This window comes from Scophthalmus maximus, chromosome 2 (assembly GCF_022379125.1).
Source record: "Scophthalmus maximus strain ysfricsl-2021 chromosome 2, ASM2237912v1, whole genome shotgun sequence".
In the NCBI taxonomy this organism is placed as follows: domain Eukaryota; kingdom Metazoa; phylum Chordata; class Actinopteri; order Pleuronectiformes; family Scophthalmidae; genus Scophthalmus; species Scophthalmus maximus.
In genome coordinates, this window is record NC_061516.1 from 13230701 (window position 1) to 13249281 (window position 18581).

Here is an 18581-nt window from a genome sequence, read left to right on the forward strand (position 1 = left end):
CATTTTCTACAAGGGAAACGGAAAAGGAGAGGGGGGATTATCAAGCTCCACCTGACCTTCAACCCCAAATTGTGAATTTCCACCAAATGCTTTGTGGATTGGTAACAGTTGGGTACAAGCGCGTCGGGAGACAGTCGGCGGGGGGCAACATCTCTCATAGCTGCCCATCTCTCTTGTTTCCACGGCGAACCGCTTGTGAGCTGTGTGGCTGGTTGTTGTTGTGCTCACTCTGCCCTGTCTGAGTTCCAGCAGTGGGAATAGAGTGAATGTGACCCCAAAGACTGAGCAGCATCTGTTAACCCCCTGATCATTGCTTCTATCTGACAGCTCAGGCAGCAGCCTCGTCTGCCCAGTCATGCAGCGGGCCCTGCCAATAGATTCAGCGGACTATGGTAATGAGCCTGAAAGGATTCCCGAGCCCAGCGCTGTCACTTTAACGACTCCAAAATTAACAGTGGACCAGAAATGGCTCAACACCTGCTGTAATAACATTCAAGATAGGGGGGGGGAAATGTCCCTGGTAATACGGCTACAGGAAAATGAATGTAACCCCTCTTGTCGAATGGAATCATAATCACGGTGGCACGGGTACAGTATGGCGCGCCGACTGTTTTGAAAGGGCGAGGGGAGAACTGAGAAACTCTCGGTGTACCTTTGCAGGGACAAATGTGAAGATGTAGTTTTATGTCCACAAGTATTTGCACAGTAACACATGCAGGATTGCAAGGCAGGGACACACAGCAGCATCCATACGGAGCCAGGAAATTCTCTGTGTTCTCCCTTCGCACACAAACACGAGCCTTTCAAGGAGTGTGTGACATGTTGTCCCACACTTTTACATCCACATCTCTGTTCAGCATTTCTCCTCCTCCTCCTCCCGCTGCATGCGCACCCCTCCCTCTCCTTGACCTTCTCTTTTCATTAGTCAGAGTGTGTCTCATGCCTCTAAGCACGCTGATAGTGCACTGCTCCAAGGCTGCATTTATCAAGATGATAAAGCACTCTCAGACAAAAGCCAAGTATCTCAAGGCTAGTGGCCACAGTACCTGACAAGTGACAACAAGTCACACAAACAGCCCCACCTCCGTCCTTCGCACTCTCCCCCCTCCTCCCGCCTGCGTTCGCCCATATACCATGCCTAGTTGGTCACAGGTTGTCGCCTTGTGTCCCGCGAACCCCTAATGAGAAGTTAAGTGCGGTTAAAGGCGGGTGACTGCACAAGACAACAGATCTGCCCCCGCCCACGCATTTGCACACTTTCCCTACACACACACAAACTGCTCACAGCACACAGACGTCCGTTGCGCTGCGTGTCTGGGCTTCTGTGACATCCTGTTAAACCGTGCGGGCCCTCTCAGAAACACAGAAATGCAAAGCCTCGCCACTTTTGTCGTCACCTTTCATCTTTCGCCGGGCTGCTCACCCCCTCACCTTCCTCAATTCACTGGCTGTTTTGTTTTTTTCTCACACTCAGCCATAAAAGCACTGTCTGTCTGTCAGGGGAGAGAGAGCTTGGTTTCCAGCCGACAGCCGCGATGATGGGAAAGTTGTGTTATTCTCTGCAAAGGGTTGCAGCAATTACCCTAATGGAAGGCAGCGGGTGAATTTGACGGCTGTGTTTTTTTTGCTCTTTATTTTTGTCACCATTGAATTTCATTTGGATGTCATTATTGTATTAAAACAAATGTTCAATTACAATGACAAAAAAAAGAAGATATTGTTCAGGGAAAGTCATTATTAATGAAAAGGCTCCAAAGGCATTTTTACTTTATTTGAAGAGAGTTTGATTTCTTTTGTTCCTTCCACCTAAAATGTGCTTCTCTCTCAGCCTTTTTCTCTATTGTGCTCTTTCTAACAATATCTCTCTCTCTCACACACACACACAAATATATTACATATGTACACTGTATAAAATATGTCATAATATCTCAATAATTAGTCGTTTTCAGTGTCATGGATGTAAAATATTTGATATATATATATATAAGACTATATAAATCTGATCTTCTATATATATATATATATATATATATATATATATAGTTGTTGTTTTTCTGGGAATCTCACAGACTGGAATCCTTTCAAATAAAAAACCTAAATCACACATTTTACTCTGACAAGCCATTTTAAATATAACAATGGCAGCTCTCTATACAGTCATTTCTGTCAAAGGCAACTGTTCGAGTTTGGACTCACTGACAAAATATTAGGAGTTCTGAGATGCTTCATTCTTCAACACGTCTTATTGTTGCGGCACGGTGGTGCTGAGGGGGGGCGATGAGGGTTATGCAGAGGTAATAGAGCACCTCTCTCAAGTGTTTCTGAAATACCACATGTCAAGGAGGATGGATGGTCATTCTGTTCCTTTTCTGTCTCCCACATTATCCAGGAAGTAACTGATCATTTAAAAAAAAAGTGCTGCTGTTTGACTGACGGGTGCTGACACAATTTCTTTTTAATTTTTTTTTTCAAGCATGACTATATTCGAACAGAGAGATCTGTTTTGTGAGGTAGAGTGTTACTTGACACATCTGATGCTTTTTTCCTCTTGATGGCTTTAATTTGCCAAAGGTCTGTTCAGGTGATGATCATGACCACGATCACTTTGAATTGAAAAGAAAATCAATACCCAAATACTAAATAACAAACCCCACCGATACAAATTGCAAATTTAACATTTTACTGTCTACGAACAGAGAGGAGTTTTTAAGTGCTTATACGTTGTAGTTCATGTCTGACACTTGGCCCTGCAGCTCACACAGACACTGCTGTACAGTCCTCCTCTTTCATAGCTTGTTTTTTTTTCTTCCCCTCACAATGATACCTCTGTATTCCTATTCCCGATCACATCTCTCACTAGATGCTCAACTCTCACCTCCTTCAGTCCTGCTGCACGTGAACTGTAATCAGAGGCTACAAAACCTTGCAGAGCCAACAGCTCCAAAGCAATATCTCAGGGTCGGCGACCATTGTTGCTTTTTTCTTTACACGTTGAGCTTCAACATCGGTACAGACTGTATTTTCAGAGTTATCATCGGTTTACAGCTGTGTTCTTCACAACGCAAACCTCCAGGTAAGGTCACTCTTTGACATCTCAGCAGAAAATATTGCATTTGGTTAAAGTGGTGTGTGCTTGACGTGTGCATTTTTCTTAAATGTTCCTTCGCTGTGTTAGCACTTGGGTTCTTAATGTCCTTAAGCCTCTATATATGCAACAGTCAACAGGACCATGATCTGAACCCTTTTTATGTATTTTGGTCTTCTTTTTTTTCTTTTCTTACCTTATATTTAAAACCTAAAATATTGCCAAGTCGGCTCCAGTAATGCAGTTGGGCTCCGTTTTTAATCGTGACAGCTCAACTATGGTAAAGATTCAGATCATGACTGAGTAAACATTACTAAAGTAAGGGCTTTCATATAATAGTAGCAGCCAGATGAAACAACTGACAAAGAAATGCAGGACAGTTTTATTTTTATTGTTTTTATTATTTTTTTTAATTGTTTTATCTGACTTGTTCTCTTGTCAAACTGTGAGGGACCCTCTCATCTATAATTTAGAAATATAAAACACCTAAAATGAATGTCACATGTCAGCCATATAGTTCAAAGTTGACCTCTCGCGACAAGCTCCGTTCGTCCTAGAGAAGAAACTGCCCTGGGTCAACTCCAACAGCCGTATGTTTGCTCCACTACGCTGCATCTTCTCCACCTCACGCACACATCACAAAAGCTTAGCCAAGTAACAACATCTAAACCAAGGATGATCCGTTCACACTCGCTTTTATGCACTTACACATGTTTATTAAAGTTATTGAGAAAAATATTGATTCAATAATAAGTGTGGCAGACAGCAGGAGCATACAAAATGAATAAACAACATACTGTATGTCCACAACCTAACATATACTGTATCTTTAATAAGCACGTCGACTAATGGGAGGGCACTTTTCGCATGTAACAGCAACAGTGAGGCGACAGCGCTAACCACTACACCAACATGTAGCCCTGCCAGAAATTTAATAAATACATATTATATATTCATTGTTAACAGACACTTTTACCTTTACCCATAGGTACGCAATTTGAATTCAGGGCGAGAATGGTGGACTCCACCACCAACAGTAATAGCGGCTATAAAGGTATTTACAGAATGTATATACATGAATGGCTATTGCAGAGAGAATGTCGACCACAAATAGTAGCAGAAAGGTTTGTTTGATTTTACAATTTTTTCAGAAACGGGGAGTGTGCTGTGCAGCAAGTAGCAACAACGGTGCATCAAACACAACAAGGATCGCACAGATTTCTGCTTAAAACTCCGATGATGAATACATCAATGGTAAGGTGCTGATTAAACATGTATCCTAAAAGTCAAAGAATCTTGCCAACAATGTCTGAAAAAATAAAATGAATAAAGAGTTGGGACAGTGGCATTTTGAGACTTAAGCTCAGCGATGGGGGACTGTGCAAGGTGCAGCCAGGAGCTGAGAAGTGAGTGGGATGAAGCAAAAGGCAGGTGGAATAAAAGTGACCTGTGGGTGGGGGGGGGGGGCGCAGAAGGGGGCGATAATAAGGAATCCATGTGACTGACTCAGAGTGATGGGCTTACCTGGCCATGAATATTTCAGACGGCAGTGAGGTGTGTTATTACAGCTCAGTGGGGGCACTCACAACATGGGGCAAAGACATGTGTCATCACGAGACGAGAGTGGAGCACAAAGACGGACGCGCAAAACTACGCAATTTTCTCCAGCATTTCGGCAAGAACACATTTCAAATTGCTCGTCCACGTCGCATAGCTGAGTGGCAGAGTGTTTTAATCAACAAGCTAACGACAGTATCTTCCACTGACATGCTCCCCTGAATCGATATAGCAACTAATCAATAAGCAGGGTAAAGTTGTTTTTTTTTTACACACGATTGGAGGCCCGGCTCTGCGACTATGGAGGGAGTAAAATAAATCCCTGCGCAGCAGTTTACTTGCTCCGGAGCAGTCCCACATGCCAAGATGACGGTTAAATAAATATCCTGTTTACAGAGGTCTGCAAACTAGTCCAGCAAAGCAATTCTCTCAGCCAGTGAATAATCCACAGCCTCTGGCCATTCCCATATATCCCCCCCTCCATTATTTCACTACCCACTGCTCCTCAAACCACCGACTCTTTTTCACAAAACAACGTCTGGAGACAGGACTGTCATCGAGCACTATGATCGGGAGGCAAGTGTCGGTTTACATTGCCCTTAAAACAGCAGAGAAATGCCCCTTAAATGTATCCAGAATGGTGGGAGTACTCACATCAAACGCCTTCAGCATAGATATGGTACAGCACAACAACTTATGGGCAATGATGGCATCGGCTATACACAATTTATAGCACTAAATATTTGGTTTTGGTTTTCTCAGCTCAAATCTGTATCATGGCTGAACCTTGGAAGAAGTTGCTTTGCTCTAATCCAAAGCAGCAGACGGAGTTGATAAAAGGAAAATATTAAATCCAACAGATTTTCTGTGAAAACTGCCAGCCGAGCATTCCCTTATTCTAGGTCATGTGGTATTCAATTGGAGGCTGTTCTCTACAGCCATTGCTATACTTTCCAACACGGGCACCTGAGACGGCGACAAAGCCGGGAGCAGGGAACAGCAGGTCTTATGTATTATACATCCGCCCTCAGTTATTCATCAGATAGGACGCGTATTAACCTGTGTGCGACCCAGAGAGCACCATTAATATTCGGCACAGAGCTTGGTTTGAACAGGTCCGGAAATAAACAGTGGGACTTGTGTGTGGGACAGGTAATTAAGACCCGCAGGTCCCACAGCCCCACATGCAGTATGATCACTCACATCTAACCCTAAAATCTGTTCAGTTTGCAATCGCCTCAAGGTGTTTACTCTCAACTCTGTGGGGTCTTACCAGTCTATATATTGAATATATTTATACTTGCTTGGATACCATAAACTGCTACTATGTAGAAGCTGAAAAGTGTTTGTTAAAGGAATGAAAGGGAGATGATGGGCAGCGTTCCTCGTTAGTCAAGGGATTCAAATGAATTATCTAAAACGAATTTCATTATCCGCTGCATTTTTAAACGTGACGGTGAGAATCATGCCCAGCGCAGACAGAGCTGGGGGAAAAAAAGTGAGACGAAGTTTACCTGTCCTGTAGAAATACAATTCTATGGCCGAATCAAGTCGGCTTTGGAATTAACATGATTCACTCTCTGTCCTGCTGGCAGAGAGACCGGGAGAGAGGGGGGGGGGGGGGGGGGGGGGGGGTCTTTGCTAACATGAATAGCACCTGTAAAATAGCCAAGCAGGTGTACAATCAACCTGCGTGGAGTGTTCTCGCAGAGCAAAATTCTGCACCTGCCAGAATGTAATTTTGGTTGAGCAGCAGGAGGCCGTCCACTTCACACACAAATCACACCGGCTTTGTGTGCTTGTGTGTGTGTGTGTGTGTGTGTGTGTGAAAACAGAGACTCCTTCTGCCATGGACAAAGCATTCTACTTGTAACAGTTGAACCTGAAACCACATTAGAATTTTTTTCATTCGTTCAGTTTGATCCACGTAATGCCATTTATTTCCTATACGCTTGGTAAGTGTGATCATTTGGCAGGAGGATCAAAAGAGGCGAGAAGTGACGCCAGCAGGTGAGTGCATATAGGCCCGATAAAGACAATCATGTACATGAGTTCAGAGGAAAGGGCTGTCGGATGAGAGGCTCCGAACTGTCTCCATTCATTCTCAGCTACTTCTTCTCAACCGCTGTCTTGTGCACAACCACTGTCACTGACCTTTCAAAGATGCTGGCAAAGTTAAAACACAATAATTCCACACAACTATTGTAGCTCGGATATCACGTTCTCACATCTGCCTTCTCTTATTTCCCAGAAAAGAAGCAGGAGGTCGTGTGTCAGTCAGGTTCATTTGTATGAATGGAGACCCTTGGACAATGGGGGGAGTGGAGGCAGACAGAATCACCACAGATTACAAAGTGAATATCGTGAAGACGAAAAGAAAAAAATTCAAATGAATTTAGAGCTGGTTGACTTTTAAAGTAATTGAAAATACTGATATAATTTGCAGAAACGATGCCCATGAGAAACAGGAGTTTACAATATAAGGTAAACAGAGAAGTAGAGCAGGACCCCATGGATTAAGTCTTGTATTTCTATAAAGTTGGGGGGCTGATGTACTTGTGGTGCTTTGAGCTTAGCATTAAAATATCTTGAACATGAAACATGAATTACAGCTGGGGCTGATGGTAGTGTCATTAATATTGCAGGTGTTTGCTCATGCTGTTAAGTATTATAAAGTGAGAGGATTTCAAAGTCATGTATCATCATGAAAATAAAAAGTCATGAAAGTCGTATGTACAAGATTTCCATCTCCGTCCAGACTGAATTCCTATCTTCTGCCGGACGTGAATAACCAACCAATAGACAAAGATTGCCATCCTTGCTGCTAGCAGGGCTAAAATGACCGACTTCCCCTTTAAAAACAACTGAACCGTTATGTTGGTATTAATGAGCATGATTCACAAATCAAACTTATTGATCACGACATTAGTGGGAATCATTTCTGGCTACAATTGCGTGTGTGTATACATCTTCTGGTTTGGCAGTTTTTCCTCTGCCAGAGCAAATCAGATTAATCAGATTTCGGTTGTCAGCCTTTACCTGTAGCTCATGTCAAACACAAATAGAAGAGGTTGACTTAATATCAGAGAAATGGCATGTGAATGTATCTGATAAACTTTTCAGACACTATGTTTCTTGTGGACCTTGTTGACACTCTTTTGGAACTTTGTGAACCTTTGTTTCTTTGTCGAATTTGTCTTACATTTCTTTGATTGCCGCTCCCTTGTGTCACTATGTATATGTTAAGTTATACTTTCTTGTGGTCCCTTGTGTTTTGTGCAGCTTGAGTTTTGTATCATGTTTTATTTTGTAATTCACTTCCTGTGACCTGTGTCTGGTTTTCCGTTACTTTCCGTTTCTTGTGATTACCTGTGATGGTCTGCACCTGTTCCCAACGTGTCTCACCTGTGTCTCGTTACCCGTGGCCCTCCTGTGTGTATATAGTCTCTGTGCCTCCGTGTGTTCTTGTTGGTTCGTCTGGTCGTTCCTGTTCATCTCTGTGTACTTCTGTGCAGCCCTGTTTATCTATGCCATGCCAAGTTTCAGCTTAGTGCTTTATGTCCACGTACCTGTGTTGAAGTTTAGAATTTTGTTGTTGTTGTTGTTTTGTTTAGGGGTTTTTTCCACTTGAAAGACTGGGGGGTCCAATTTTTTGTCTCCATACCTGCATGTTGGGTCCTGCTTAACCCCGCCGTAACAAAACTAGCATGTCAAATAAAGACTAAAAATAAATAAATAGAAAAACTCAAGTTGCAGATTCCTGCTGCAACAACAATATAAACAAACGCTGGAGGTGGAGTTGTGGAAGTGGCAAATGTCAGACGGAGGAGCTTCCCTTTGCTCTAATGAATCAGAGTATTGATTTGCGTAATCAATGAACTCAATTAAGTCTGTTAACAGTCGGGCACGCTAATATCTTTAGCTTTTTAAATGGAATGAGGGAGTTGTTTGGAGAGCACCATCTCCGTGTGTGTGTCGAATGGCTGGCTCCTTCCCCTTCACTGTTGCCAAGGGAGCTGCCACAGACATACATGAATAATCTGCCTGAGCCCTGAGAAGGACTTTATCCCCGAGCAGTGCCACCAGCTCTGGGCAGAGTTGGAGGTGAAGGCTAATGCCACTGAAAGGCTCTTGAGCAGTGGAGCAAAAGAAGCAGTGGCTCCCGCCGATCAAACTTCAGCTTCAACACCTTCACTCGCCATTTCACTCTTCATTTTAGACGTATTTAGTCTATCTTTAGTCTATAATTTTGTGCATTTGGCAAACGTATTTATTTCTGAGCATTTCTTGTAAAATGAGTGGGGTTTCAAAACGCCCATGATCCAAGGATAACATCGTAATACTAACCTGACATTTTTTTCTTATAAGTGGGTGATATTTTTTTCGTGGGGGTTATTGTCATTGCCTTCGAAGATTGGAAGAGGTTAAAAGGAACGGTCAAATCTGCACAAAATACGGAGAGGGATTTCAGGTGAACCGTTTACTTTGAGCCGAAAAAGTGAAAAGAAAAAAAAACACTGCAGTCGCAAAGTTGCAGATCCCCGGGGGGATGGCCTGCCAAATCTAATTTCTCAGTGTGTGTATTTACCAGAGTTGCTATTGCAGGGGAAAATGTATTGTGTCAGCGCCTGGCAGTTCTCTGTGTTATGAAAGTTCAGTGACCCATTATTTAGTGGTGTGGTATGCACTGACTGCAGTGCGCAGCAGCACAAGTAAGAATCATAGCGTTGCTTGCTGGCGTACTGAGAAATCACATTTGTAGTAGGTTGGAGGTTGGCTGCTTGGCAACAACATAAAAGGATTTTAGGTGGACTGTCTTGCAGTTTAAAGATTTGTTTTCTCGCAGACCTGAATGTTCTGATTAGTCTGCAGGACAAATTATATTTTTGTCTTGCAGAGAGATATTAAACCCAGACTTAAATATGGGACTTCATAGAGCCAAATGGGTTAAAGGCTCTCTGAATGAATGTGATACTAACTTAATTTAGTGGCTGATGACATACATATTAATAATGGCTGTGAACACTGATCACTGTTTGCGATCTCTTGGCAATTTCAGACAGAAATGAAGGTTTACAAATATTGAAAAGCTTTAATTAAACATATCTACCTCAAGTCTTAGATTTGTTTCATTGTTCTTTAAAATGTCTTTATTTAGCCCTGCACAACACTAACTCTGCTTAGTTAACACTGAATTCTGTATAAAAGTATAAAAGCCTCGAATCCCTGGTCTCCTGAGGAGGAGGAGGCTGCTGGAACAAAGCTTGGGGAATCTGATTTCCGTCCCATGGATAATGAGGCCCATCACTCAGCACCTCCCATGCAGAGCCATGGATCATATTTACACCCAGACAGCCAATCTGGGGCTCCAGGGACAAGAGGGGATGCACGGGAAGCAGAGGTCACTTGACCAAACACAACCCATGCGGCCCTGTGGTAAGAAAGCCACAGCTATACATCACGCCAGGGGCCATCCATCTCCCAGGACCGCTCGATTTGAGGCAGCCTCTTTGAGATTTGAAGCAGCCAGCAAGGGCCCTTGAGGGACTAGCTGGTGATAGAGCCTCCTTTGTGTACGCTATATACACCTCTATATACATAATTCTCCAATCAGGACCAATCTGGCAGTGCTAACGGACGCGTAGCCAAGTTCCGCAATAACTGGAATATTTTTGGATGGATGGAGATGAATCCATGGGCGGACGCAATTTCGGCTGTCCCCAAAGAGCATTATGCTGAAATCCAGAAAACACCCTCCTACATGCCAACAAAGAAAGTGCTTGTGTGTTTTAAGCATCACTTAATCATTTCCAATTTCTAATGATTTTTAGCACAAATTTTTAAATGCTTTCATGTTTGACAGTTCTATTGTTACTGTTTCTCTTTCTGCCCAAAAATAGGATTTTTGCTAAAAGCCAGAAACTCTAAGAGCTTTATATCCGCGCTGGTACGACAGCAGCCATTTTCTGTATGCCGTTTGAGAAAATCACAGAAAATCCAAAAGATGCCATATAATTTAAAATCTTGATGAAAATTAAGTACAACAAAGTACAAAACCAAATACGAACCTAAAATGTACTCATCACGGTAAGAGCCAAATGAGAGAGTATGTATAGGTGCAAGCAGTGGGTGTGGCTTCCTCTCTGGGCACCTGGCTAAGTGATACACCGGCTCGTCATTTTCTCATCATCAGGCGGCTTGTAAGGCTGAGGCAGCCACGATAAGAGCTGTTCGGATTCTCTAAATGCATAGGAAAAAGGTGCTCCAATGCTTTGTTTCCTATCTCCTTTAACATAGGGTACACTGGAGCTTCCTTTGCGAAAGGAAAGAAGAAATAGATCCCCCACAATTCATTGCGACAGCGACATTTAACGTGACTCGCCGTGCACGAAAGTAAACAATTCAATCTGAAGAAGAAGAAGAGTATGCATTTGCCAGAGAAGGGACGCACGTCGTCATGTAAATTACAGTTACATATGAAGCATTTTTATCTGATGTCACACGGTGGTAAAACACAAATTATGGATAGAATCGCTGTGTTTATTTGTAGTCCATCTTCGGAAATTAGTCTTTCAGCTGCGGAAAGACTGTGATGCTGGCCCACCACATGGTTCCACATCTCCTATGAAAATACACTGACATTTAACCTTCACCCCTTTTTTAAAAATCTGTACTGTACGTGCTGGCACTGCCTGAACATAATAACCACTCAAAGACCTGCCTGAGCCTCGAAGAAGCCGTGAACCTGTGTTTTTAAACATGTCTGCCATCTCTTATTTTAAGGCCACAAGCATTATCCTTTTAGCTCCCCGTTTTATAAACAGTGATAAGCATCGTGTCACAAGCAGTACTGGAAAAAAAACCTGTTAATTCCTAGTAAGTTATATTTGAAGAGCCATAATTACAGACCATTAAAATTATTTCCAATGATTTAATAAATTACAAATGTTGTATATGTATGGCCACATACTTGATGTTTCTGGGAAACCAGCTTTTTCACCCTGGCAAGGCGGAAGTGGGAGAGACAAGAGCTTACTCCTCATTAGAATGCTGTATTGTTTATCCAAGGAAAACAGCAGGCAGTGAGAGATGACAGCTTTAAATGATATGTCTCTGTATGTTCAGCCCCCGCGGGAAGAAGTGAAATAAAGCCCGCGCCCTTGTACTGTGGGGGGCCTGTTGCAGGTAGTGTAGTTTCATTTGTGCCACCGGAATAGGAAGGGTTTTTTGTGCTCAGTATAGCTTAAGCAGTGGTCTGGTAAAGGAGAAGAGAGGGCAGAGAAAAGACAGAATAACTTCTGATTGCAATGCCCTTCAATGAGCACTGCCAGAGATGAAGGTGGGGAAAAGATACATAAATGGATTCAGCAGTGATGAAGCTCATTTTTATGCTTGCAAAGGTCTCGGGGGGGAGATAGACCTTCCGCGCTGGTATAACTTTTGTTAACAGCATCACTTCCAGTACTGATACTGAATAATTCAGCGCCTATTAGTACCATTTAGCTGGACATAAAGTCTCCTAGCAACATTGCCTGACTTTGTGGTACTATGTCACAATGAACACTGGTTGTACAAGGATATTCACATATACATTAACCTACATACTGTGTTTGACAGTGTCCACAGGTTTACAACTGCACAGTCAATGTGCTTTCTTCGCATATTATACTGTTTTTATACTATAATTTAGTTTTGTTACAATTTTTGTCGGCCACGGTGGTTTGCTATCATTTACTATGTATGCCTCTTCATAAACAACCTATAACGTATTGTATTTCTTCCTTAGAGTTTATACCACATCGTTAAAGTATCCATGGAAGATTAAATATTTAGCTCACTCATTTTAAACTTTTCGTGTCGCCTTTATCTGATTGAATCAGTTAAGAATTCATCCAACCGAACAATGAGACCACACAGGGAGATGAGCCAAATAGCATAAACACACTATCAACAGAGAATAATAACCGGGCTGCAAAATAATAATGTAAGTGCATAATGTATGAAAATTGCACCGATAATGGCTACGACCATCCGCCACACTCACATTTTCGAAACGGGCACGCTTTTCCACACTTTGAGGGCGAGAGATTGTAAATGTCAGCGGCTTGTCACTCAGACTCAGTTCCACATGAGCAGTGAGACGGACCCTGCTGAAAAGGGAAGACCGAACGTCAGAAGAGACATTACTATCGTGTCTGACTCACTCAGTGTCCCATTGTCAATCTCTGGATGGGTTTGAGGCGCCACTTCATCACTTTATGCATTTTTCAAATTTTTATTCGGCCCCTCATCATCTCCATTCAGCGCCTCGTGGCTGGATGTTGATTGGTTCTCCCTGTTGAATAACTGTTTAAGCGCTTCCAATTGGCCGTGGCTTCAAATTGCTTTCCCCTATTTCGGTGAGGTTGAGCTGAAATGGAAAAGAAATGATGTCTCAGATTCGGGGATCCGATGTGGGTCTCTTTTTTTTCTCTAGTCACTGGAGGAATGAAGATTAAACAACCAACCAACTATAAAAGATCAGACATCCTGATATATCGATACATGTAAAATCTTACATGTAACACTGTGTAATTTAGATATTGAACTAGATTTTAACTTTTTCACACTTTCATTTCTAGTGTTAATTTATGTAAATAAATAATCTACATGAACAATCACTCTTGAGAGACGAGACGCACTGACATAACGCCAGTTCAGAACCAAATGGCCTCTAGGCGTTCGTATTAGGTTTAAATGAATTCAACTTTGGAGATGGAATACGCTCCTCTGATTCAGCGCAGTATCCCGGGGTTTAAACAAAGTGACTGGGAATCCACAAATGACTTCCATCTGCTCCGTGAGTTATGCTTATAAATTCTGCAATTAAATGCATAGTTAATTCCTGCTATTTATCATTTTATTGGTGTGGTGCTCGTGGGTTCCCTGGTTAAGACCACCAAGCTGTCAAATTGCTGGCGCCAAATCGAGAACATTTTATCTCTCGGCGCAAAGACTCGTGCAGTGACAGACCTGAAGTATTTATTAAGTGCAGTCACTGCGATGCATGCTTTCACTCATATTTTCAAACTGAACCCATTTTGTTTGCGCAAAAATACTTTGACATTCAAAAGGGTGAATTTGTTTTAAGCGTTTAGTCGAGAAAAAAATGTCCTGGCAGCGACAGGATGTGTGAAATACTTAGTAGCAGGTATCTTTGGGACACGTGCAGAATGTGGTGACCGAGAAGTGGAACGGGGACAGCTTGGCAGCAGCTCAGGAAGCAACATGGCCTCCTGGTCGGAAGTAGGATCTGGAGATTCAAGGATCATTAGAGATGGACCGTAATACATGGATGGAGTTGCAGAGAAAGTGGGGAGAAGTGCAATAATGTCAGAGCAACGCAAATGGGAGTTTGCAGCTGCAGCCTCCCACACAAGTCTCTGTCACCATCTCCCCTTTATATCAACCCTCCCATCTGTTTGGCCACTAACTGATATGGACAATAAAGTTGCATTGGTTCCCGATCAAGATGAGCTGATGAGAGCAGAAATCCAAGCGATGGAAACTGTCGTTGTTGTACTTTGTCATGGGCCGCTAGGTTTTGCAGCAGATTTATGAAACGCATATATTGTCTCACTGGCACTGTTGTCACAAAACACAAGTAGACCTCACAATGGGTCGGTCTTTGGAATTCTAACAGGTGGCTAGGTGTTGTTCCAAATCTGAATGATGACTTGATAAAAGGTCATGAATCGCAACAGATCATCAATCGATATGTAAATATGTATTCAACTCGGAACTCAAACCTTATAAAAAGCAGAAAAGACAATGACAACAGAAATGAAATCACATCACGCGGGTGCTCCGGGGCGTTTGAGAAAAAGGTTCAGTACTCTTTTCAACACTTTGCCACAGAGAGGTCAGGAGGAAGGACAATTTACACCCTTTTTCAAATCCCCCAGATGTCACGACCTGCCGTAGAGTACATCCCAAGTCTTCCTTTCCCCTTCAGCCCCCCCCCCCCCACACACACACACACCCCCCCACACACACACACACACACACAGATTAGCAGGGGCAGCAACTCTCCTGCGACAGGGACACTAAGCACTGAACAGCTCTGAGCACAGCAGGGAGTCTTTGGCCGCCTGCGTACTCCGGAAGGGCGACAGAGACAAATCTGACATTGAAATTGGTGCGAGACACTTTCGACGTTTTCTTTTTCCACCTCGAGCATTTTGGCAATTAGTTTTAAATGTTGACTATGTTTATGTGAGAGGAGTGGCATGGAATAGAATAAATCCAAGATTCCCCACTGCTGTGCGCTAAAACTGATTCACTCTTTATTATGTCCCGCACAAGAAGAGAAAAAAAAATGCTTTTATTGTTCGCCAGGCCCTGCAAGGACCTGTGCCTAATGTAAACAATGTTTGACTGCACACTTTATTGCCTGGCAGGGTGGCCTCCAGCCAAGGTCAAAATGTGCAGTTGCTTGGTGAACAGAGCTGCTTATGCAGAAACTGGTGCACAGCTTTATTCAAGAGTCAGCTTTGACTCAGTTTGCCTATTTTCCATCTGCTTTGTAATTTTAATAGGTGCATCTTTGTCCACGCTGGCACAGAAACTTGTGGGAGGAGATGTAATTATTATGAATATGTTCACCCGAAGCCCTGATGAAAAAAAAAGTTCATGAGGAAACAATCTGATATTCTAGTTAATAATAAATGGACTGTACGGTGATGTTGAGCTTATGGGCGTTCAACATCGTGGTGTAGGGCGGCCCTGTCCGTGGGAGCCTTGGTCTAAATTTCTGCAGTCAAAGCGTTCTGTCTAAATAACAGGGAGGGCGGCACCGTAAACACAGACTTGCTTGGCTTTGTCGAGCTAATGACTTCCTGCTCCAGTGGCTTGTGAAACAGCGTTAGGGCCAAAATAAGTAAAAATCGGGTGCAGAATTTAATCTGTCACTCAATGGAAAGCCTTTAAGCAGAAACATACAGCCACCCGGAGGGTGCACGCAAGCGGGGGTGAAATTACAGCAAAGGCTCCCTGGCAGAGAGTGAAGTATCAGAACAGGTTGTGTACAGGAATGAGGATTACCGATTGGTTGGATAAATAGGGGGGAATCTTTGAAGAAAAACACACTGTGTGAATGTCAACCAAGATGGTAATCTAAAACCGCCAATCCCTTTGAATGCAGGTAAGCTTCACCTATGTAGAATAGAGATTGATGTGATGGGGGAAGACTGCGCTCGCTCTCAGTTTTTGATCTTCCTGAATGTGCCCCGAGCTCGGTTTTGAACTGTGCAGCTGTGCAGCAGCCATATCAACAACCCGAGTGTTGCAAGGTAGCGTGCGCTTTTTAAAACTCCTCGGAAATTAATCATCTCTATGATTTGTTTTTTTCCTCTGTGGTTCTCCTGGGAACACGGGATGGGTATGATGAGAAAACTCCTCTGGGATAGATGAGCTGAAATTAATCAATAAACATCAATGACTTGTTTTGCAAAAATGTTCTTGCCTCCTTCCTGACCTTCTCTTCTTCTCCAGCTGTTTGTCTGAAGGTGGTGAATATGAAACAAGACTCATACCTCTGTGCAGTTACAGCAAGCCAACATTGATTCTGCGAACCAAACGCTGTATTTACAGTATTTACCGCCCCCAAAAAACTCAAAAAACACTCATATTACAAATGGCTATCTGATCAACACTGAAAATAGACAAGTTATTCCGAAAGATATGATGAAGTGTGCAAACTTTTGAAGCAGAAAGTCTAATGCCAGCAACTCCGACTTAATAGGTGATGGAACTTCCAATGTTCAGTCTGAATCACTGACATCAAAGTTTCCTGTGTTGCACATTAATATTCATGTCTATAGCAAAGACAAAAAAACCCTCACAAAATAAGACATGAAATGCAGATTAGTCTCTTCTGAGAAGATATGCAAATGGAAAGCCAGACACTTGAAGCTTTTCTTAGCACATGAGCAAACAGTCCACATGCACCCATACACTTTGAGGTCTGAACTGGCAGATTGATTTAAAGGTGTTTTCTGAGGTAATAGAGAGCACAGGTGTTTACGTGAACAAAAATAGTGTCAATGAAAAATGTATTCTGCATAATGGCTCTGCATAAAAAGTCAATTATATTCTGCTGCTCATTAAGTTTTTTGGGGCGGGAAATCAAATTTAAAAAGACAATTTGAATAGACATACTGCCTCAAGATATAAATTGTTTGGCTCCTTGAAAGAGGAAGACCATGATCTGTACTCTATGTACTGAACACTACTGTATATAACTATTGAACTGCTTGAACCAATATGGCCAAAGACACGAGACAATCTACATTGTACAGCCAGGACAAAATCTGCATCTGAACCATCCAAATGGATTCATGGTACATTTGACTTTTTCGAGGAGCTTTCATTTCCCATATATAGTAAAAAAAAATCCAGTGCGGGTGCATTTAAAAAAAATTACACCATACATCCCTGCATCTCTCAAAAGCTCAACAGAAAGCTCCTTTATTACAGCAAACAAATACATTCCCTTTGAACTCACAGAAATATGACGCAGGCAGACAAAAGCATGACAGAGCGTCAAAATAGCCAAACTAAACACAGTCAATAATGCACTCCACTTAAAGATAGAAATAAAACAGGAACATCTGAACAAAATACTTCTCTTGCTCACTTCATGTAAAGGCTTTGATTCCACATATATTCCACACATGATTTATAAATATATATAGCGAGAGAGTGGGAGAGAGATATTCTCTCTTGGATCAGATTTAACTTTAAATCCATTACTCTGCATTAAAAGGGGATATTAAAGATATAAAAGGGGGTCACTCTCAAAACATTTCACATTATGGCTATAGAAATATATATCCTGAAACTATTTCACTTTCACGTCAGCAATCATGTCCTAGCATCACTCTGCTCAAGCGATGGGGTATCTCAACTTGGAACCAGAGTCACATGTAAACTTACAGCGAGATGATTAATTGAAAATGGGTTAATTCCTCGCACCGCGGCGGTCGGCGTTAATAGGGGAGAGATAAGAACAGCCGTAATAGTTGGTCAGACCTTCTTGGAGAAGTCCAGCCAGAGTGGGGCTTATCTAAATCCTCTTGGCAGAGATATCTGGCGAGTCAGAGGAGAGTGCAGAGGAGTGCTTAAATTTGCCTGAGAAGCAGCTCTTAGAAATAAAGTAGCAGCAAGAAGTTCCCCAGAAAGTGCTTAACTTTACTGTTCATAGTTGACTTATTAAATTGAAGAGAAAGAAAAAACTTTAACTATCAAATAAAATCCACTTCATAGTGTGAATACGTTTTCTATAATAATGAAAGATAAAATGGCCAGACAAAAATGAATCAAAAAAAGTGTTCATTGTGTGAATCTTTTGTCCTTGGCAGCTGGGGAAGCGGTGGTGGTCCCTCCTCATTGTTTCGAGTGAAAGCACTGAAAGCTCGAGGGTAGCCCACCTTCGGGTTATGTCGCGCTCTCTGCTGATAAGCCTCCGCCGTCGCCTCTGTCCGCCTCGTCCTCTTCATCCGATCTGACAACGCTCAGGTGTCTCAGGTACGCGGGAGGGCTACGAGGGTCAACACAAATATAAACACACCATTATATCGTCACTTGACTATTTACAATAGACACAAAAGGTGAAGTGTAAATATGGCATCATGGGAAACCACAAGCAATTTAAACTGCAGCATGACAATCTTCTTCAGGCAGCAAATAACACATGCATAGTGTCATGATTTCTCAGAAATGTTTACATGAGAAAAAATGTATCAACATATTTTTGGTCTTTGAGCCCCCGGGGGAAACAGTGTACCTGAGCTTAAACCACATATTGGTAAATAACATGTGCAGTTAGTAAGGACACTATCAGGGGTGAGATGGTGCGAGGGATTAACTCAGCATGAGTTATTGATGAGCTCAACAACTC

The 18581-nt window shown here is 42.4% G+C and overlaps 1 protein-coding gene across 9 annotated transcripts in view; it reads right to left on the reverse strand.

Moving 5' to 3' along the window:
* Positions 1–17119: 17119 nt before the first annotated feature.
* The window catches only part of LOC118301308 (unconventional myosin-XVIIIa-like), a 58937-nt gene continuing 57475 nt past the window's right edge, over positions 17120–18581 (reverse strand). For all 9 annotated transcript variants that reach the window (XM_047330536.1, XM_047330534.1, XM_047330532.1 and 6 more), the window contains one exon: positions 17120–18221. Coding sequence is in view for 1 of the 9 variants with exons in the window: in XM_047330535.1 (XP_047186491.1) it covers positions 18119–18221 (103 nt within the window). In the remaining 8 variants the exon portion in view is untranslated. The remainder of the gene's footprint in view (positions 18222–18581) is intronic.